General features: G+C 40.8%; 1 protein-coding gene across 1 annotated transcript in view; it reads left to right on the forward strand.

The window, feature by feature from the left end:
* The window catches only part of cpvl (carboxypeptidase vitellogenic like), a 69,893-nt gene that overhangs the window by 27,594 nt on the left and 20,948 nt on the right, over positions 1-21,351 (forward strand). The window contains 9 exon segments of the mRNA XM_042332339.1: positions 6,268-6,449; positions 8,665-8,783; positions 11,812-11,926; positions 14,408-14,466; positions 15,712-15,791; positions 16,928-16,994; positions 18,852-18,974; positions 19,259-19,390; positions 21,128-21,226. Coding sequence (XP_042188273.1) covers positions 6,269-6,449; positions 8,665-8,783; positions 11,812-11,926; positions 14,408-14,466; positions 15,712-15,791; positions 16,928-16,994; positions 18,852-18,974; positions 19,259-19,390; positions 21,128-21,226 — 975 coding nt within the window. The 5' untranslated portion in view covers position 6,268.

Here is a 21,351-nt window from a genome sequence, read left to right on the forward strand (position 1 = left end):
GTTTACCTAGAAGTAAGTAGGAACCTGGTTGTTAGTCGATTAGTGGATCATTTTTCCGGGGGTATTAATTCCTTCAAAAAAAATAATCATTATTTGAGTACTCAATCCATGACTGTTTGTGGAACACTGCTGTACGCAATTGCCTGCTGCATTTCGGCCGCAAAATATACAGTCAATTCACTTTACAATATATTCTCTGAAGAGCTTTGAGATGTCTCGAAGACGTGATAAGGGGCTATATCAAATGTAAGGATTATTTCGCCCACAAATATACAGTCAATTCACTTTACTATCTATTCTGTGAAGTGCTTTCAGATGTCCAGAAGACGTGAAAAAACACTATATCAAATGCAAGGATTATTATTAGTAGTAGTAGTAGTTTTTTATCCTTTTTGACTTAAGAGCGATGACTTATCTTAAGTGTAGTTTAATTTTGGATTTTTTATGCTTTTCAATTCATACACAAAGCCAGAATTCTTAACACTTGTCCTTATTAATTCCAGTGCCATATGACGATTAGACTACTGTATCAACATCTGAGGTACCAAATGGCCAAACAATCCTAAATACACTCAGAATCTACACAGGGAATATGCAATAAGAACAGCTCCTTTGTGTGAAATGATAATAATAATCCTTGAAAATGGTTATAGTAATAATAATAATAATCCTTGCATTTGATACAGCGCTTTTCATGTCGGGAGGATGTCTCAAAGCGCTTCACAGAACACACTATAAAGTGAATTGACTGTATATTTGTGGGCGAACACAGCAGCCAATTGCGCACAGCAATGTCCCACAAACAGTCGTAGATTGAAAATGACCAATTTATTATTGTTTTTGGAGGGATTATTATTAGGCTCTGTGTGGAGTAAGGAAACTTGCCCAAGGTTTCGCCCTGACCTGCCTGGAATTGAACTCAGGTCTCTCGCTTGCAAAGCGAGTGCTCTAACCACTGAGCTACAGGAGTACCTTTCATGTTGCCGGATATCTTAAAAGTGCTTTACAGGATTTTATTGTAAAGTGAAGTGTATTGTTTGCATGGGTACGCAGCAGACGATTTGTGCACAACAATAATTTGGGGGAGTTGTTGGCCAGGGATCTTTAACGTTCACCTGAACAGGCGGTATGTCAAATGCAAGGATCATTATTACTTAATGCTGGAGTTTAGCAAGTTAAAACCGCACAGCCAACACGACCAACTCAGAGCTCCCTACGCAGGGCTTTTGCTCACAGGGGTCAACGGGAGCGGAGTTGGAAGAATCCCTGCGACCCAATCTTTATTTTTTATATATTTTTTTAGATAAGGTATACTTTTTCAATATATATTTTTATGGTGGTGTGGTGGAGAGGTGGAGCCAAATGAACAGAGGTACATGTTCCCTGACCTCTGCTGGATGGATGGAAACTGCAGGAGCAAACCTCAGTTAAGAGCATTGCACCAGAGGCCGCCCTGCAACCAGAGTCTTGTGACCGTCAGCTGAGCAGTGTCGGGGTAAGTGAACTGCGCCGCCCGTTTGGCTGCAAACAGAGATCTCCGGGTGGGCGCCGTGTTTGTGGGCAGACGGGTGACAGACAGGAGACTCTCTGGGGTTACAGGGAGTGTTGTGTTGCCGGCGCTCAGTAAGGTTGGCAGTGCTGGGGGGGGCGGGCAGTCAGGGGGAGCAGTCTGCAGTCAGGGGGAGCTGTCTGCAGTCGGGGGGGGGGCAGTCAGGGGGAGCTGTCTGCAGTCAGGGGGGGGGGCAGTCAGGGGGAGCTGTCTGCAGTCAGGGGGGGGGGCAGTCAGGGGGGTGGGAGGGGGCAGTCAGGGGGAGCTGTCTGCAGTCAGGGGGGGGCAGTCAAGGGGGGTGGGGGGGGCAGTCGGGGAGCTGTCTGCAGTCGGGGGGGTGGGGGGGGGCAGTCAGGGGGAGCTGTCTGCAGTCAGGGGGGCAGTCTGCAGTCGGGGGGGCAGTCAGGGGGGGCTGTCTGTAGTCGGGGGGGGCAGTCAGGGCGAGCTGTCTGCAGTCGGGGGGGGGCAGTCAGGGTGAGCTGTCTGCAGTCGGGGGGGGGCAGTCAGGGGGGCTGTCTGCAGTCGGGGGGGCAGTCAGGGGGGGCTGTCTGCAGTCGGGGGGTGGGGGGGCAGTCAGGGGGAGCTGTCTGTAGTCGGGGGGGGGGGCTGTCTGCAGTCAGGGTTCAGTCCCTCTGCTCTCACTTCCAACTGGACACAACCCGATCAGTTTACAGTGTGAGGCTGTCATTCAATCCTGTATTGAAGCCTCCCACCCCCCGTCTCAGATTTACTGCTTTTTGTTTTGAGCTGATAATAATACTACACTGATCTTTCACCCTCAACGTTTAAATACATTTTTCAGTTGTTTATTTGTAACGTGGGGAGGGGGGGGGAGAACCTCCAGTTTTCCTGAAGCAGTTGCCTCCCTCTGGGGTTGCAGGTCCAGGGCCATCTGAGTGAGTGGCTGTGGTCTGAGCACAGACCCAGAGGGACAGCTGTGGGGACACTCTGACCACCTCTAGTACAGAGGTTTGTTTCCCAGTGTCCACACACACACAGCCTTTCTTGTATTACACCCAGAACGCAGTGAGGAGCAGGAATCTGTACCCAAGTGTTTTTGCCTCTCCAGCGCAGGGATGTTGAAGTCATTTGTACCAGTCAGCTTTGCCCAGAAAGGGATCATGACACTCAGCCGACTTAGGGTTAGACCCTGGGTCATTCAGTGACCCGGCTTGTTCTGGTGCCTCGTTCACTGACTGGCAATAGAGGAGCTTATGTTGTGATAAGTAACCATATAATAATAATAATATCACCTACAACTGGTGACTATCCTCCCGTGGTCATGTTGGGAGGGGGTGAGAGTGTTGTAAACAGGGTCTCTTTGGGGCTGAGCTGCCTCCAAAGTGACCTGATTGACCACAGAATGTCAGCATTGAGTTAACCCTCTGTAGCTGTCTCAGTTGGACCGCAGTTAGAGGCACAAACAGGCGATATAAATTTGAGTTCCTGTTTTACATCAGTCTGCTACTGAAGGAGGTGTCACTTTATTTCATGCAGTTCTTCTTTCCCCTCTCCACCTCTACAGTTCCCACCCCTGCTCAAATGCTCATCCAGCAGTGTCAAGCGCTTTGAATGTCCCCCAGTGTGAACGGCAATATGTAAATTTTAATGCCCAGACAACCACAAGTTGTTTTATGAGCCTTTTTTTGTAGCCTTGCCGGTATCCTCCACATTAGACCTTGGCCTTTCACTTAGATTTCTCAAATCAAAAATACTCTTATCAGGAACTACAGTCTGCTTGGAGTAACAGAGTGATTAGTGCACATATCTCACAAGCAAGAGGACCTGGATTCAATTCCCGGACGGGCAAAACAGTCTGTAAATTTCCTTACTCCACACGCCTTTATTTACCTAGCGGTAAGTAGGAACTGGATTGTTTGGCAATTCCAAGGGTAATAATTTCTCTCCTCCCCCATCCACCACAAAAAAANTTTGGTCACTCAATCCATGACTGTTTGTGGGACTCTGCCGTGCACAATTGGCTGCTGTGTTTCTTCCACATAATTCACATTTAATCCACTTTACAGTATATCCTGTGAAGCGCTTTGAGATGTCTCAGCGACATGATAAAGCACTATATCAACTGCAAGGATTATTATTATCTGGCCTGTGTCAGTATCTTATGTATTCCTAATAATAATCCTTGCATTTGATATAGCACCTTATCACACCTTCAAGGCATCTCAAAGCGCTTTCAGGATATATTGTAAAGTGAATTGACTGTATATTTTGTGAGAAACACAGTAGCCAATTATGCATGGCAGTGTAATACCCTTTATCATACACAAAAAAACCAATCGTTCCTGAAATTGCCAACCTAAATATCCATTTAAATTGTTTTATACAGTATTTTGCAGTTACAGGGAAAATATTTGTTGTCCTTCCTGCAAATGTATAAAATGTAAAAGGGTGCAAGTGGCATGCAAAATAAATTGAAAATCTGATATGCGAGAGTTGCAAAAGGTTTTGTAAATAGCAGATCCTACAGGTGCCCAGATGTGAAGTGAGGAGTTTGACCTTAGTCAGTTCAGAAAGATTAAATCGGGGTCAGAGATTCCCACAGCCACTAAATCACAAAGTCTTTATTTAGACTTGCTTTTTGCATAAGACTCCAGCAAGTTGGTTTTGATGTTGGCAAACCAACAATTGCTGTTTTGAGTCAGAATTGCCAGATGAATAAAACACAGGAAAGTTTACTGCCTGTTTAAGTATGGTATGCAAAGTTTCATTGATAAGTTTGCTTAGCATCAAATTTGGGAACCTGCCATTAGAGTGGTAAAGATGTGAAATGGTATTTAAATACAGAAGTTGACTGCATTTTTATTGCGTAATTTTAGATTGGAAGTTTTTTTTACAAAAAAAAAATTAAATAATTGTTAAGAGTTGTGCTGTGGTCTTGTTTGAGGCCCAAACAAAGACAGTGTATTGAACTTAGCAATTAGGAAACAAGACACTATCTGCACAGTGAGAGCAAATTTCAAGTGCTGTTTACCTAATGCCTGTACTGTACTAGCAGAACTATAAAGGATAATATTCTGCTTTAATTTCACAGAGAAGGTTGCTGCAGTTATGACTGGTAGCTATTTCTGGTTTAATACTGCAGCACCAGTGCATTTAATAATAATAAATAATAATCCTTGCATTTGGTATAGCGCCTTATCACATGTGCGAAACGTCTCAAAGTGCTTCACAGAATATACTGGAAAGTGAATCTAAAAGAAACACACAGTCAAGTGACCATGACTTAGATTGTGGGTTAACGACCCTTCTTCAGAACTGGTCATAATTCAGTTCTGACAAATCCGATATAATTCAAATTCACTTTACAGTATATTCTATACAGTATATGACCTACTTTCCTTTCTACATAAATGCTGCCTGACCTGCTGAGTGTTCCCAGCAATCTCTGTTTTTGCTTCAGATTTCTAGGATTTGCAATATTTTGCATTTTATGATTTAGATTGTGTTCTTGTTGTTGGGTCTGGGGTAGAATCAAAACTAACTTGCAAAATGCTCAATTCATTGAAAGGAGCTACAATGTATCACTCAGTTGTCATCCTGGTTCCATTGGTGGCATCTTGCATCTGAGTCAGAAGGTTGAGGGTTCGGGCTTTGAGCTGCCAAATCTAGGATGGCCCGCCATGCAATGCTGGGAGAAGTATTGCATTGTCAGAGGTGTCATCCCGGTTTGACTTTAATGATCCCATGGCACTATATGAAAAGAGAATGGAGTTTCCCCTAGTGTTCTGGCCAAAAATCTCCCAAATAAAATTGGTCATTGACATCAGGGCTGTTGGGACATTGCTGCCACATTTACCTGCCTTTTCCCCCTTATACTGTTTTTATGTGATAATTATTGCCAATTACTATGACAAGGAATGAATAGTTTCTTTCTCAGCAGATTAAGAATGGATTTTTTTGTGGTCAGCTGGGTGTTTGACATGCAGAAGCTCATTGCATGTTTAAGATTATACAAACCAGATTGACAGTCCCACCTGTGGACATTTTCCCGGGTCTGGAATGGAATTTGCGCTCTCTCCCTGATGGTATTCAAGGCAGCTTGGCAAGAACCAAGGCTTTATATCTCTGGAGTTGAGGTACTGCTGGCGTTTAACCAGCGAAAACCATATCGCTTGCCATTAAGAGAGAACGGAATGATCGCTGTGTTTGTTTCAAATTTGTGAGTGATTTTTATTTCTTGAATCCTAACCACTTGATTTTGTTTTTAACATCAATATTTTGGGCTTCTGTAGAGCAAAGAGGCATAAAATCACAACTTCTCTCCTGCTTTCCCACCCCTGTGAGGCCATAAGACACTTCTGATCAGGTTAATTGACAATTGGGCTGCTGGGATTATTTTGTTTTCACCCGAGTTTTGAGGAATTCATCTTGCATCAGCATAGTGCTTTTGGTAGCAGTGGAACTAAGAGCTTGATGAATTCTCAGACAGTAATTAATAATTAATAAGCACTAGGAAATGGTCTGGGCACAGGAAAAGGCCCTGTATGTATTCATCTGCAAAGACATAATTGCCACTAAATGCGAACCACTTTGTTCATCATTCCTAAATTTGGCTTTTAAATGAAATGCTTTATTATGGTATCAGATAGCTTAAATGACTGTATGATCTCATTTAAAAGATTATAAGGCGTATTTAACACAGATATATGCAGTTTCTTTTTAAAGTTGTAATGATTTTTTTTCTGTTTGGCTTACAGGATGTGGCGCACAGGACTGTTCCTCATTGCCCTTGTTTGTATGCAGCCATGTTGCATATCTGGAAAGTTCAGTTTTCTCCGCCGCATGTTTAGAGGCGTCAAGGGTTTTGTTACATCACATGTAGACCCTGGGAAACCCCTCATGCTCACTCCTTACCTGGAGGCTGGCGAAATTGAAAAAGGTAAGAATGAACCAATAAGTCATAAAGCTTGTACGTGTTCTGCTCTCTCTTTACCATTCACTGAACTTTCAACTTGTGCCATTTATGCAGTGCCTTTCATGTCAGAGGAGGTCCCAAGGTGCTGTACAGTTGAGGGTTTTTCACTTGAGCTAGGGACTGGCATCGGGCGATCAGGAGGAGGGTGGGGGTGAGAGGATGGTCTTGAGTCAGACATTGAAGGAGGCAAGGGAAGCATGTGGTGAAGAGACTCTGAGATGGAGTTCCACAGAGTGGTGGCAAAAAGACTGAAGGCCCAACTGTTGATGGTGGGGTGGGTAGGCAGGGGACGTGAAGTAGGTCAGTGCTTGCTGAGCGGGCAGGTTAAGTGGGATTTCGTAATCCTTGCAAACCTACGCTATGCTTGTAGGACAATGCTTAGCATAGAATGGACTCTTTGTCATAATTCTCTGCCTACCAATGCCACTAAGTGCTTCCAATTCTCAACGACTTCATTTTACCGAGTAATCTCTTGTACGTTGTTTTAGGAACCCCCTTCTGAAAATTCATAATGCCTTCTGAAAATCCATGTGGATGTCTTTCATGGATCTTTCCTCCCTCTATCACCTCAGTATTTCTGTCATAGAATTCTATCAAATTCATTAGATGTGACCTATCCTTCACAAAACTCGTTACACTTCTTAAAGTGTGGGGTCACTCAGTCATTTCCAATGATACATTTGTTCTAGTATTGATGAAAACTTAATTGGCTTGTGGTCAGCTGGACTGTATCTTTGCCTATTGCTCATTTTTCTTGATGAAAAAAATGCGCATTTTCTTTTTTCATTTGTATGATCTGCTTTTTTTTGTTTTGTACTTTCTCTTTCATCTTTTTAATTTGCTTAACTTCATTTTGTTGCCTTCCTCCCAATGCTCAGCCTTGCCACTTTCTTTCAACTTTTTATGCATCTTTTCCTTTTTGTTTGTATGTCAGGATGGCTCAGGTTGGTAGCACTTTTGACCCTGAGTCAGAAGATTGGGGTTCAAGCTCCATATTGGGATTTGAACTCACATAGTCTCAGCTAACGCTCCACTGCAGTGCTATCCTTTTGAATGAGATGTTAATTAACCGAGATCCTGTTTACCTGTTCAGGTGGATGTTAAAGATTCCATGGCATATTACTTGAAAAGGTCACTGGCCTGCTCCATGTGACTTGTCCTGCCTGCCCTACCTTCAGCAGTTGGGCCTTCAAACTTTGTGCCCCATTCTTCTGGAACTCTATCCTGGAGTCCCTTAACTGTGCCTTTGATAATCCTCCCACCTCCAGCCCCCTTGCCTTCTATCCCTCTCGATTCCAATTCTCAGCTTGGGTGCAAACCGTTGACTCTCCAGCACCTTGGGAATGTCCCACCAAGATGAAAAGTGCAATTTGAAGTTTATCCCAGTGTCCTGGCCAACAATCCCCAAATAAAATTAGTCATTTGTTTCATGACTGTTTGTGGGACATTGCTGCGTTCAATTGGATTGCCGCATTCGCCTACAAATACGAAGCCACTCCACAGTAAATCCTGTGAAGAGCTTGGAGACAAATATTATTATTTGTACAAGTCCTAACCATTTTGTCCATCGTGATTGTTTCACCAAGAAATTCTATTCTTGCATTTGTAGATGGGTGTAACCTGTTTGTCATGCCCTGTGTGGAGTTTATAGATGAAGTGTAGAGGGAGGGATAGGCCAGCTTGTAAGAATGTGAGAAAAATACACCATTACCAAAATCTGTGGTACAGCTGTTTAGAAAGAGCACTTGGATTAGAGTTAGTGATGTTGAATGATTTTCAGTCCCTTTGTTCTTTTAAGAAAATCTCCATTGTTTTAGTGAGATTGAGTGGTGTGTAAATTATATGCCGCTTCTGGGAATCAGTTCCTGACTGAAAGAGGAAATTAGATTTATTGTGTTGCAATAGCTAAAGTCAGCTCTTTTGGGGTAATGGTTGTGTAATCGTACTGTGCTATTTTAAACAATGGTAAAAGTGTGGTTTTATGGAAAATTTTGCCATACTGGCAATCCATTCACGTGATTTAATCTACACAAAACTAGCATACATTTAGGGATATTTATAAATTCCTGGGCATTTTGAAATCACAGATGCGAATTGCACAGTTTAATCAATTTAGTCTGAAAAAATACCCTTTAAACCCAGTTGTATGACATTATTAATTCTGTTCATTTTTTTCCAGCTCGTGAATTGAGTTTAGTTGGCCCTCTGGAAGGTCCAGTTGTGAAAAGCTACTCAGGTTATTTGACCGTGAATAAAACATGCAACAGTAACCTTTTCTTCTGGTTCTTCCCTGCACAGGTAACTAAATGTTCAAAACGCAATTTACCATTTTTTCAAATTAAAACCTATTTCAAACTGCTTGAATAATCATCAGTTTATGCTGGTGGAAGCAATGTGACATTGGGAAGGTTTTTACAATGTTGTAAATAGCAGCACAGTGGGTAGATGACAACAATTCACCCCAAAGGCAATCAACAGATGGAACAGGTTATCAGCAATGATGGTAGAGGGCAGAACACAGGAGAAAATTAAATACTGATTTGATGCTCTGATAGGTAAATGGGAAATGGCATTAAATAGGTAGAAGGAACTTGTGTCTTCATCCAAACATCTTATGATCTCAAGCTGTAGCTCCAGTTTTATTAAAGGCAATTTGGAAGACATTACTTCATTCCTTTAAACGTTCAATAATGTTCTCAGGAATTAAAAATACTGGATAATGAGTTAATTTAATCTAATAAATTGGTTGTGTGATCAATGGATTGAATGGTCTACTGATGGTCCCATAAAGAGAAGCTTTGTGCATGAACAGAAATCAACTAACCAGCTCTTGAACTTCTTTTTAAACATGACAAAAAGGCACTCTGAATGTTAAAGCCTTGTACTAAACAACTACAGGGTAACCCTGTTATAAGGTGCCTCTGTTTAGCGTTGGGCCACTGTACTGTAGACCCCAGCTATACTAGAATTCTGGTACACTCAGTATCTGGTTCTCTTATTCTGTATTTGTAGGACTTGCAAGGCATTGGAGTGCAATTGTTAGTTTTGTTGCCTCTTAGTCAGAAGGTTGGGGTTTCAAATCTCTTGTCACTTTGAGTTTACAGTACGTCCAACACTCCAATTAATTATTGCATTGTCAGGTGTGGTCCTTTGGATGTGAAGTTAAACCGAGGTCCTGCCTGTTCAGGTAACTGTTAAAGATTCCATGAAACTGTGTTAAAAGAGGAGGGAGTTTGTCCCTGTGTCCTCGCCAACAATCATTCAGACACTTCATGGCTGTTTGTGGCACATTGTTGTATACAAATTGTCTTTTGCATTGGTCTACAAAATACACAGTCACTACACTTCACAGTAAATCCTATGAAGTAGTTTGAGACATTTTGAAGTGATAGGATGCTGGATCAAACACAGGATTATTTTTTGTATTATTATAATAATGTTTTATCTCAATGCAGAATTATTTTTCTTACTTTTGCTCTAGTTGCCTCCAGGTGGCAGTATTACACTGATTGCCACCTACAATGTTTGGTCTTTATTCTCAACCATGTTATTGCAATGTTCACTGCAACTTGGGGACACATCAAATTTTGAACAGTTGTGCAGTAGGCTTGTTGCAAACAAAATTGTCTGTAAAATAATTTGAAGCTGCATTTTCCGGGTTTCAGTGGTGAAGAGTGTTGAAGCATTCACCCTATGTGGAAAAAAAACTATAAACTCAAGTTCTTGTTGAGTTGTTCTTTGTATCGATTGCTTCCTCGGCCTTTCAGATCTCAAATAGTGTTCTTCCAGTCTTGTTTACTTTTTTAATTTTAGAAACAAATTGGGAACAAATATCATACAAAACAGGCTTCCACTTTGCATTTGTTCTCTATTGTGTGTAATTCTGTTGCTGAAAACCCTTTTGGCAAGATGTAAAGCAAAATGGTTCATGTTTTTGTGTGAATGGTTGGGGATTTTGCTGTTTATGAGAGCTGTGGCACACATGCTAAGATAATATTCTTACTGAAACCCAAGAGTATTGTGATGGGTCTGCTCTTCAGATTAAGACCAAGGTTTTGTTAAGTTAGAAAAGTAAATTGGAGCAGTTGTCCTGCCAAAGTCAAATTGTTAGCAGTGGAAGTCCCAATCTTGTGATTTTGCTGATAATTTTCTTTTTAAATGATTATGAAATTTTCTCTAAATTAGGCTTGTACTCAGAAAGGAGTTGAGAGTGGCTAGGGTATGAAGTTAAAACATTTATATTGGTGCTAGAGGGGTGTTCTGGGTGGCATTAAAGCACATGGGAGTGAAGGAGGTTTTTTAATGGTTCTGGCTATGTCGTAACTGTGCCTAGTACTGCCTGTTGCTGATTGATCAAAAGGTATTTGAATTCCCAGGGCTGATATCCCTCAACTCTTTGAGCCCAACAGTTCACTGAAAGGTACATGTATTTTTTTGTATAAATATAAATATACGCATGTATATTTTAGAAGTACTGACCTTATCTAAATGCTTTTCTGTTCATGCAATTAAAGTGATCTCTTTGCGTTTTGACACTAGTAGTTTTTTACTGGATCAGAGTTTTACTGGATCAGGAACAATGGTAAAAATGACTTATGCGATGATCCCTATCTTGACCTTGTTGCTTAGGCAGCATTTTTTAAAGGTTCCTTACTTTGGAGTAGTTTTCCTGGAATGTATAGTCAACAATATAACCTGCTTTCAACCTTTTTTTTTCCTACATATGTTCTTGCCTGTTTATTTGGTTTACAAAATAAATGTCATGGATGAAATTTACAATGTTCTTTATCTAGGAGATTTAATATGTTTTTCTTGCTTGTTTCTAGAACTTCTCTTGTTACTTTAATGTTTATATTCATAATTTACTGTTAAGTTATGACACCATTATCAAACTATCAGGAAAGACTGGACAGTTTAGGGCTTCTTGCTCTGGAGTTGAGATGCATCCGAAGGGAACAGATAGAGTTGTTTAAAATTATGAAATGGTTTGGTTAGAATAATTGACACAGTTTTCTTCTATTGGCAAGTCCATAGCACAGGGGCTTAAATACAAGGTAGCCAGTAACAGATCGAAAAGAGTTTAGGGGGAACCTCTACACATTAGGTGCAGTTGAAGCAAAAAGCATCAATGCATTTAAGAGGAACCTCAATGCATATACAGTATATGAGAGAGAAGTGAATAGGTGGGTATTGGGGGAAGGCTAGGGAGGGAGGGTGCATTAAAATGGGTGAAGGTTCTTATGGAGTATAAACACCACATGTACTAGTTGAGCTGGCTGGGCTATTTTAGTGCTGTAGATCTATGTAACGCATATTCTTTTTACAGACTCAGCCAGAGACAGCCCCTGTGCTGTTATGGCTTCAGGGTGGCCCTGGAGGGACATCGATGTTTGGGCTTTTTGTCGAGCATGGTCCTTATGTTGTTGCTGAAAACCTTACACGTAAGTCTGACTTTGATCTTAATAAACCAGCTGTTTTTATCTGGATATCCCAAATCCATGTTAAATGTTTAACTTTTTTTTAAATCAATGTTTTGAAAAAGCCTATTTGTAATAAATCCCCTGGTTGATTTTAAAAAAAGTATTGGATTTATAGTGTATTGGATTATTTTGTTTAACTGAAATGTTTACAGCTCACAAACTGATGCTGAATTTTTTTTAAAACAAAGTTCATCTTGCGGTCATTAATTAAGAGACCAACCAGAATCATGCGTTGTTTTTACAAAAGATCTGTTTGGCTGGTCCTTTTTGCCCCTCTTTCCCCCCCCGCTCCAAAAAAAATGCCATAGTTGAATCTGGAAACAATTGCCATTTGCTTTGGAATAATGGGGGATACATGGAGAATTATCCACTCCTGTTCCACTGTCACCACGGCTGTGAAAATGATGACATTGAGGCTGACCCCAAAATAAATGTTGCAACATATTTTGTTGTGTGAGATAACGCCAATTGCTGTTTATTTGCTGTTTGCTTTCTTCTTTGTCCGTGAACATCTTCATACAAAAGACATTGTGCGTCCCTTAACCCTGTCGTGCCACAGTCAGTGCCCGTGCCTTCAGGCGCTACACCACTAACCTCTCAAACAATCTGCCTCAATCCCCCCACCTCACCCTCCTCTTTATCTACCTATAAATCCTACCGCTTCAACTGCGCCAATGGTCACATTTCCCTCCCCTTTCTCCTTTGTTTGGTATCCAACCCCACCACTGCAATGGCTCCTGATTCTATTCTGTGTGAAAGGCGCTATATAAATGCAAGTAGTTGAATCCTGCTTCCTTGCTTGTCTGAGTCACATACAGAATTCATGAAACAGTTTACCACTGATGTGGTTCATTCAGGAGTAACTAGCAGGTAGTTACATCATGATAAGATGTCCTTTAGAAAGCACTTGACTCACTTCATCATGTAAACTACCAGTGGAAAAATTCTTACATTCTAACTGATCTCAGCATCTCGTATCATCATAAACTACTTGTCTGTGCTCGCAGCCATACACTAAGTGCACTACCTACATATCTAAATGATTGGTTTGTTAGAGCTGGGGGGGTCCAGCAGTTTTTTTTCTGTGTGGGGGGGGCGCGGTTGTCTGACAAATGCAGAAACCCATCACCATGCTTAAGAGTATCCACAACAAACAGAGTTCCATGTATCCCATCTACACATTCCTGCATTTTGGAATAGAATGTGCACTCTTTCCCTGGAGGGACACATTCCAATTATCTAATTCCTGATAGTATTAAGCGCAGATTGGCAAGACCCAAGGCTTGGGGATCTCAGAGTGTGTGATGGGGTACTGCTGAGTTTAACCAGCTAAAACAGCATAGTTTGCCATTGAGAGCACTGTTACTGTCTGGCAAGCTTTCCTGTTGCTTGTCCAGCTAGGACCCCCCTTTCCTTTAGGACTTTGCTTGAAGGTTCACAGGAGCTTTGTCTGAAGAATTCCTGCCCCCAGTGACTGATCTGTCCAGTAGGTTTCAATATTCAGGAGACCTAGAACCAGTGCAGGATCCACCCTTCACAGGTGCTTGTTTCGGACTGTTTTCAACCCATTCCCAATCAAATTTGGTCATGCTGATCACCTTTTACCTGGAGTATAGAATTCATCTTAAGAAGAACCTGAGCTGTTGGCAGCTGCCATCTTTGGGTTCTTTTAAGATTCTATCGCAAGATATTATATTTGACCTTCTTGCAAAACAATCCTTAAGATGAATTTTATTGTTACAATCAACCAAGACAAGTCTGTTAATACCATTAAAACAATGGTCTTGAGACCAGTCTGCTTACATGTTTGGTCTTCATGCCATGTACTCTCATAGATTTCGGTGAACTATGTAAGTCCAGTCAGGAAGCCCCAAGGGGTTGAAGCACCAGGCACTACTGGGCACATACATAGCTTGCACATGTATATGATGCCTCTCATATAAAAGAATATTTTGAAACACTTGAGAAATACAGTGATGGACACTGAGCAGGAAAACAGGTTCAAACATGATAATATCAATCCCCAATCCTTGCATTTAATATAGCATCTTTCACGTCAGAAGGATGATTCCATGTACTTCACTGGATTTATTATCAAGTGGAGTGACTGTTTTTTAGGACTAACACAGCAGCCAATTTGTGCAGAGTAAAGAACCACAAAGTGAATGACAAAGATGTTGATCAAAGAGATATGTTAGGAGTGCTTTTTTGAAAGAGGGGAGATTACATTCAGAGAATGAAGGAACAGGCTTGTCAAAGGTAATCTCCCTTTTATAACTTTCTGTTTTTCTATTCGACATGGCTGGATGAGTACAACAAAAATAAATTGATTGCTGCTCCTAAGAAGCTAGCATCAGAAGAATGCAATCTTCTATGGTTTAAATTCAGATGTTTTTACTAGTTTAATTTAACATGTGTTTTTTTTTAAATGCTTGAATCTAGTGGAGGCAAGGAAGGTATCATGGACATCAAAATACTCCATGTTGTATATTGATAACCCAGTAAGTTTTCTCATTTATTGTTCTGTGGTATTGTTTGTATTTCCATCAGCCACATGGATTGGCTGTGACTGTTGTCTGTTACCGTGTGGACTGTCTAGAATCGCTATCAATAAAACACGTTAAAAAGAATTGTGTGATCTTTTTTAAAAAAGAAAATTCTAGAGCTGGCTAGTTGAAATTCCTAGATTTGTGGTTCTGAGGTTCCAGAAGTATTAGAGGAATATAAATACAAAATTTGAATTTCTCTTATTCAGAACTTTTAGTATGCAAGTCAATAACATTTATTTCATGCCAGTTTATAGATGACACTGCTGGATTTGCAGATAATACAAACATGGGTATGAACGCATCTGATGCAAATAATGCATGGAAATAGAGAGCAGAATTGTTTTTATGCAGAGGGTTATTAGAAAATGCAATGCTTTGCCACAAGCGTCTATTGAAGCTAAGACTATAACTTTTAAAAGGGAACTGGATAAATGTTTGAAGCAAGACAATAAGGAGGGTTATGCGGAACATGCAGGTCATTAGGATTAGGATGCTTCGCTCCAATAGACGAACAGGCACCAAATGGCTTCCTATGTTGTCAAATCTATGATTCTAGATTTTATATTGCATTTTAAAATCAGATGGCTCAATCTGCTGCATTGAAGAGGGTTGCTACTGAACTCCTAAATTTATACACAGATTATGCATAATATATGAAAACCATATTGTCATCCCCAACTGTAAGACTAAAGTACCCACTGTGACGTGACTCCACTGCCACAATATCGAGGGTAACAGACAACAATCACAGCCTGACCACGTGGTTGAGCGTGAAAGTAACCTTTGGTGGCCTTTAAAAGAGACTCTGTAATCGGTGGATATAAATTTTCTATGATTGTTGTGAGTCAGTTGCAATGCGGATACTGAAAGTTGACTCTGAAAATCAGTGTAAAAATTATTGTGTATAATGCATCCCAATATATAATTTGGTGAAGATCTCTAACTATATTATGCGAGTGTGACTTGCTTCATTGAGGGTGAACAAGGCTAATCGTTAATGCACAACTCTAATCTGTAGATACAATTTCAGTCTTTGGTTGTGAGTGTGTGCATGTGTGCATAAATGATTATGGGCTGCATGTAGCACAAAAAGGTTCAGACTGAAAGTAACTGAGTGAAGTAGAATAGTAAGAGAGGTGCATTTATGTTGGCGATATCAGTTTGGTTTGACTAATCTCTCATTGTTCCCGAAACTAGGTGGGCACTGGATTCAGCTTCACTGACAAAAAGGAATGCTATGCACAAAATGAAGATGATGTAGGGAGGGATCTGTACAGGTTAAGCTTCTTTATTTCTTGTCACTTTCTTTGCAATACAAAATCATTTAAAACTTTTGTTTTTAGAATTTGATCAGTCGATTCACCTTTTCAAATACCTCAACTGTATGATGAGAAAACTGAACAGTCATTTTAATTTCCCTGCAGAAGCCATTATGGAGAGCATATTCCCCTATACAAATAACAGTCAATTGCTATGTTTGAATGGGATATGCTCCACATACTGTTATTTAGGTTACACCAGGATTATTAATCACTTCAAACTATTTATCTTGATTGCTTTCATTATTCAGTTTTGCTGCTGTTTTTCTTTAGGATTACTTTATTTCCACTGTTTTCAAGAGCAGGACAAACAAGTCATGTAGGAAATTTCTGGGTTTTTTTCCCCCTTGCCCTTATCGAATTCCGCTGCTCACATTTTTAATAATAATCCTGGCATTTGATACAGCGCCTTTCATGTCAAGAGGACATCTCAAAGCGATTCACAGGATTTACCATAAATTGTAGTGACTGTGTATTTTGCAGGCAAAGTTTTAAAATTTGTTGTGTTGCAGAATCAGCATTGGCTAATCTCCTAAATTGTCTTGCATTAAATCAACTTTATTGCATTTCAAAATGCTACCATTCTCCCATACAGCAACAAGAACAACTTGCATTTATGTAGCGCTCTTCATGCATTGTAGCATCTCTGCCTACAGTCCCTCTGACATAAGTTCTCCCTGTCTGCTCTTGTGTTGTACAGATACTGATTTGTAATGCTGGATCGTTCACCAATAATGAACAGGCTGTTCTAATGGCTCCTCCGCATGAAGTAAAACCATGCAATAAGAAAAGCATGTGTTTTTGCTTTTTTTAAAAAATATTCACTCATAATGTATGTGAATGTCTCTTACAAGAGTATTTTTCAAATGACTTTCAGATTCCATATTCCTACCATCTGTATCAGACATGAAGTGTTCTAGCTGGATTGGAGAGCAAAGCCTTCCCTACTCTTTTTTTTCTGCCCTCCACCTCCCAGAACCAAATTCTACATTTTAGACCGGAACTGCTCCTTCAGAATTGACTAAATGGCTATCACAGTTTAAAACTTCTTTAGATGAAGTGCAACATTTAATTTTGATCTCTTGTCTACACAGTGCTCTCATCCAGTTTTTCCAGATATTCCACGAGTATCAGAAGAATGATTTCTACGCTACAGGAGAGGTGAGTGAAATAACTTTCCACCCAAGACCTTATTGTTCTGTCAGTCGGGATTACTTATTGGATACATTATCAAGGTTTGCAAGAAATGCCTAATGATATAAACTTCATCTGTTTACATCTATTACCCTCCGCATTCCCTGCTTTTCCCTACAAAAACAGTCATCATCACCTCTGTCTTCAAAAAAAACCCTCTAGGCCCATCCCTGCTCTCTAATTACCATCCTATCTCCAACCTCCTTTTCCTTTCCAAGTTCCTTGAATGAGTCGTTGCTTCGCTCCTTCCTCTCCCACCACTCCCCGTACGAACTCCTCCAATCGAAACAGCCCTGGTCATAGTGACAAATGTCTCCTCGTCCTCCTTGACCTCTCTGCTGCCTTTGACACTGTTAACCACTTGATTCTCCTCTACCACCTCTCATCATCCTTGACTGGTTCAGATCCTACATTTCACACAGTCTCCACTTTGTCTCCACAAACCTCTCGTGCGGTGTTTCTCAGGGCTCTGTCCTTGGTCCTCTCATGTTCAACATGTGCTTGCTTCCTCTTGGGTCAATTTCCACATGTATGCGGATGACACCCAACTCTATCTCTCTGCCTCCACCCTCGACTCCAGGACCCCTGCTGTCCTGACAGAATGTCTGTCAGACATCATCTCCTGAATGAGAGTTCACTCTCTACAGTTGAACGTCAACAAGATCGAGGTTCTCATGATTGGCTCCTGTCAGCGATTGCTCACCTCATTCGCTGACGGCATCACCAACCAGGGATTCACACTCCACCTAGCTAAGTCAGTCTGCAACCTTGGCATCTTGTTTGACTTTTAAATGTTCTTTCTACCCCATATCCATACCATAACACGCTCTGCCTCCCCCCACCTCTGCAACATCGCCTGGCTCTGCCACTGTCTCTCCCTTCAGGCCGCTGAAACCCATGCATTTATTACATCTAGCCTCTAACTCTTCTCCAGAACTCTGCAGCTCGTGTCCTGTCCCGCACCAGGCTTGTGATCCCATCACCCCTACCCGCACCTGACTCCACTGGCTCCCCATCCCTCAGATGATAGAGTTCAAAATCTTTGTCAACACATTCAAAGTTCTTCATGGCCTTGCTCCTTCCTAGCTCTGATCTGCTAACGCCAGATCAACCTGTCCACTACCTCCGCTCAGCAAGCTCCGGCCTGCTCCATGTTTCCCGCCCGGCCAACCCCACCATCGGCATGGCCTTCAAACTCTCTGCACCCATCTTTTGGAATTTGGAACCCAATCCCATAGTCCTTTTACCTTGCTCTCTCCCTTGCCTCCTTCAAGGCACATCTCAAGACTCTCTTCGACCTCGCGTTTGGTCACCCACCGACCTTCTCTGCCCTCCACCCCTCCTGATCCCAACCTCCCAACACAGGTCCGAATCTCTTTAACTGTCCAGTGTCTTCAGACGTCCTCCCGACGTGAAAGGCACTCTACAAATGTAATGTGGTGGTGGTGATGTTTTCACTCTTTCTTCCTTTTTATATATGTTATGTATTTTATAGCTTATTGGTTATTAAATATTTATTAGTTGTCAAATTGTGTATCTGTAATGTTTCATAGTTATTAAATGTTCTCCCCTATTACATTTGCTTGCAGAGTGAAAGTAGCACTTTTTATAGTGATTTAGTATTGGACCTGAGTTTTAAAAACTATTGGATAATTTTATAGCACTTGCATCTATTTAGGTTCCCATTTGAAAGCTTAATTTTAGTTGGTTGATTCAAAGAATTTGTGGTATTGGTCAGATCACCCAAGTGGGTAGAAACATTTGTGCATGTGTTCAAGCTTATTGTTTTCTATTATTTCTTTTTCATTGTATAAATGTCTTCAGTCTTATGCTGGTAAATATGTGCCTGCAGTTGGGTACTACATCCATACCCACAACCCTGCTGCCAAAGTAAAGATCAACTTCAAGGGAATAGCCATTGGAGATGGACTGTGTGATCCTGAAGTAGTAAGTGTGGTTTTGTTATAAATTAAACAGGATACTTCAGTTGTAATTTAGCTTTATCAAGATAAAAGGAAGTTGGTTCTCAGACAACTTCCTTAAAACTTCAAGACTCTTAATTTTTACCATATGGCAATCCAGTCAGCAACTACTAGATTGCTTTAAATTATACCTTGCTGACTATGCTGATTACAGTCCTTGAGTTTGAAAAACCTCTATTGTACATTTTTTGAAACTGAGTTTTGTACAGTGACACGAGGTTGTTCCTTTGTTGTGTGTCTGTTGCACAGATGTTGGGTGGTTATGCGGAGTTCATGTACCAGATTGGGATTGTGGACAAGAGGCAGAAGGAGTCGGTCCAGCAGCAGTCAGACCTAGGAGTAAGCTACATCAAGCAAAAGAAATGGGTTAAAGCCTTTGAAGTATGTATCAGTGGTTTGGTCTTGGTCTTAAAATTAAAAACATCTGAGGAGTTGAAGGTCAGGGGGAGCACGATGGGAGGTCAAATGTGTGTTGCTAAATGGCATACTGTTTAGTTTAAAAGTAATCAGCTTTCTGACTTTCAAATAATCTCTCTCTTTTCTTCCGCCCCAAACATTTTCAAAAGTGTAATGTGATCTTTGTTTCTCAACAAAAACAATCCTGAGTGATGTATAGAATCCTTGTGCAGTCACTCAAAATGGTCAAGAGATCATTAAATAGTAATGGTCACAATAAGATCTGGATTCTAAGGGGCATTGGCAACACATAACTAAAGAACTGAATTGCAGCCTGTTGTACTTTAAGGAGGCCCCCATTTACTCTGTTGATTGAGTGAAATTTTCTGCTACGAAAACCTTTATTTTCGGAATGTTTCATCTTTAATCCTGGACCACATTGCTAAAGAATAGTTTTCCAATACACGTACAAAAACTTGTAAGTTTGCAATGCTGTTTTATCTTATGGATAGCTAACTCTTTGAATTCAACACATGTTGACTTAAGTATAGGTTACATCCTCTTGTGTAGCAATGATGTTTTTGAATTTCATAATTCCATTCATCTTGAAACATATCCACATTCCAGCTGTTTTTAGTTTAAAAAAAAGAGCATAATAAGGATCTAGTTTCGTAGATGGGTGATATGAGGAGGGGGCAGTGAGAGAGAGAGGAGGGAAAAGAGGGAAGTGGGATAACCCCACTACCTGTGTATGGCAACCATTAACTGTCTGCAGAGCAATTATTTTTGTGTAGTTACTATGCAAGCCTTTGCTGCTTGAAAGCATTCATGCTGTGACGTTTATCAACTAATTATCCTGGTTGGTTAGATGACTTCAACTCTTGCTACGATGTTTCTCGGGAGCAGCTTTCACTAGCTATTTCTCGACCAGCAACCAGCCAAAAGCTGGTTAAAGAAGAACACTACCATAAAATTAGCATTTTACAACAAAGAAAGGGGACGTCTTATCGATTTTACTGAAACTTTGCTCCGAGTCACCTAATCTAATTGTACTCTGTTGCTCGGCTCCCGTGTCCATTAATATTCCATCTTCAAACTCATTCGTGCACGATTGGTGAAAACAATTATTCTTTGTTTCCAAAAAGTCATTTTGTTTTAAAAGTGTAAGTTCTATGTGCTGGTCTCCTCCATTCCCTCCCCAGGGCAGCTGACATTTCAGGTCAGGTGAGGATTGTGAGACATGCTCATCTGATTTCAGTCCAGGGCTCCATCAGCACTCTACCACAGTAGGCATCGACATGCTTTTTATTTCTGCAGGCTGGTTGAGAAATGACAGCCATTCACTAACTAGTACCAGACCAGCTGAGTATATACAGCAGCATTTGCATGTAGTACAATTTGGGGTAACAAAATGTAAGGGTGTAAGCATTCTACTTCGAATATTTGGTCACACATGTAGCTTCGTTAAGTGTTTAGGCACCAATGTCACTACATGTACTTCAGGAACAAGTTACAGTTATAACTACATCACAGAAGTTCAGAGGGACATTGTAAAACTTTTTATAAACAATTGATGAGGATTCCTATTGAGAAAGTATTGCAATCATAGTCAAAGTCTCAACCTTTGCTATTTTAGAAGGTAAATAGCTAATGGATTATTATGTACAGAAAGTGACTTCTTTCAGTGTGCTGTATTTTCTTCAATTGCTGCTTATCTTTCAGGTTTTTGATAATCTGCTGAACGGTGACTTGAGTAAATACCCATCCTTCTACCAAAATGTCACAGGCTGTACCAATTACTACAATTTTCTACAGTGCACGGTAAATGACTGGTTGTGAAACAACCTCTTGTTGTATGTGCTTGGGGAAGCAATACATTTAGTAAGTCTTCTAGGTCTTTCAACTGAAATCACGTAGAAGCCTTAACGCATTGTAGAACAAGAAGA

This window comes from Callorhinchus milii, unplaced genomic scaffold, assembly GCF_018977255.1.
Source record: "Callorhinchus milii isolate IMCB2004 unplaced genomic scaffold, IMCB_Cmil_1.0 Scaffold2, whole genome shotgun sequence".
Classification (NCBI taxonomy): domain Eukaryota; kingdom Metazoa; phylum Chordata; class Chondrichthyes; order Chimaeriformes; family Callorhinchidae; genus Callorhinchus; species Callorhinchus milii.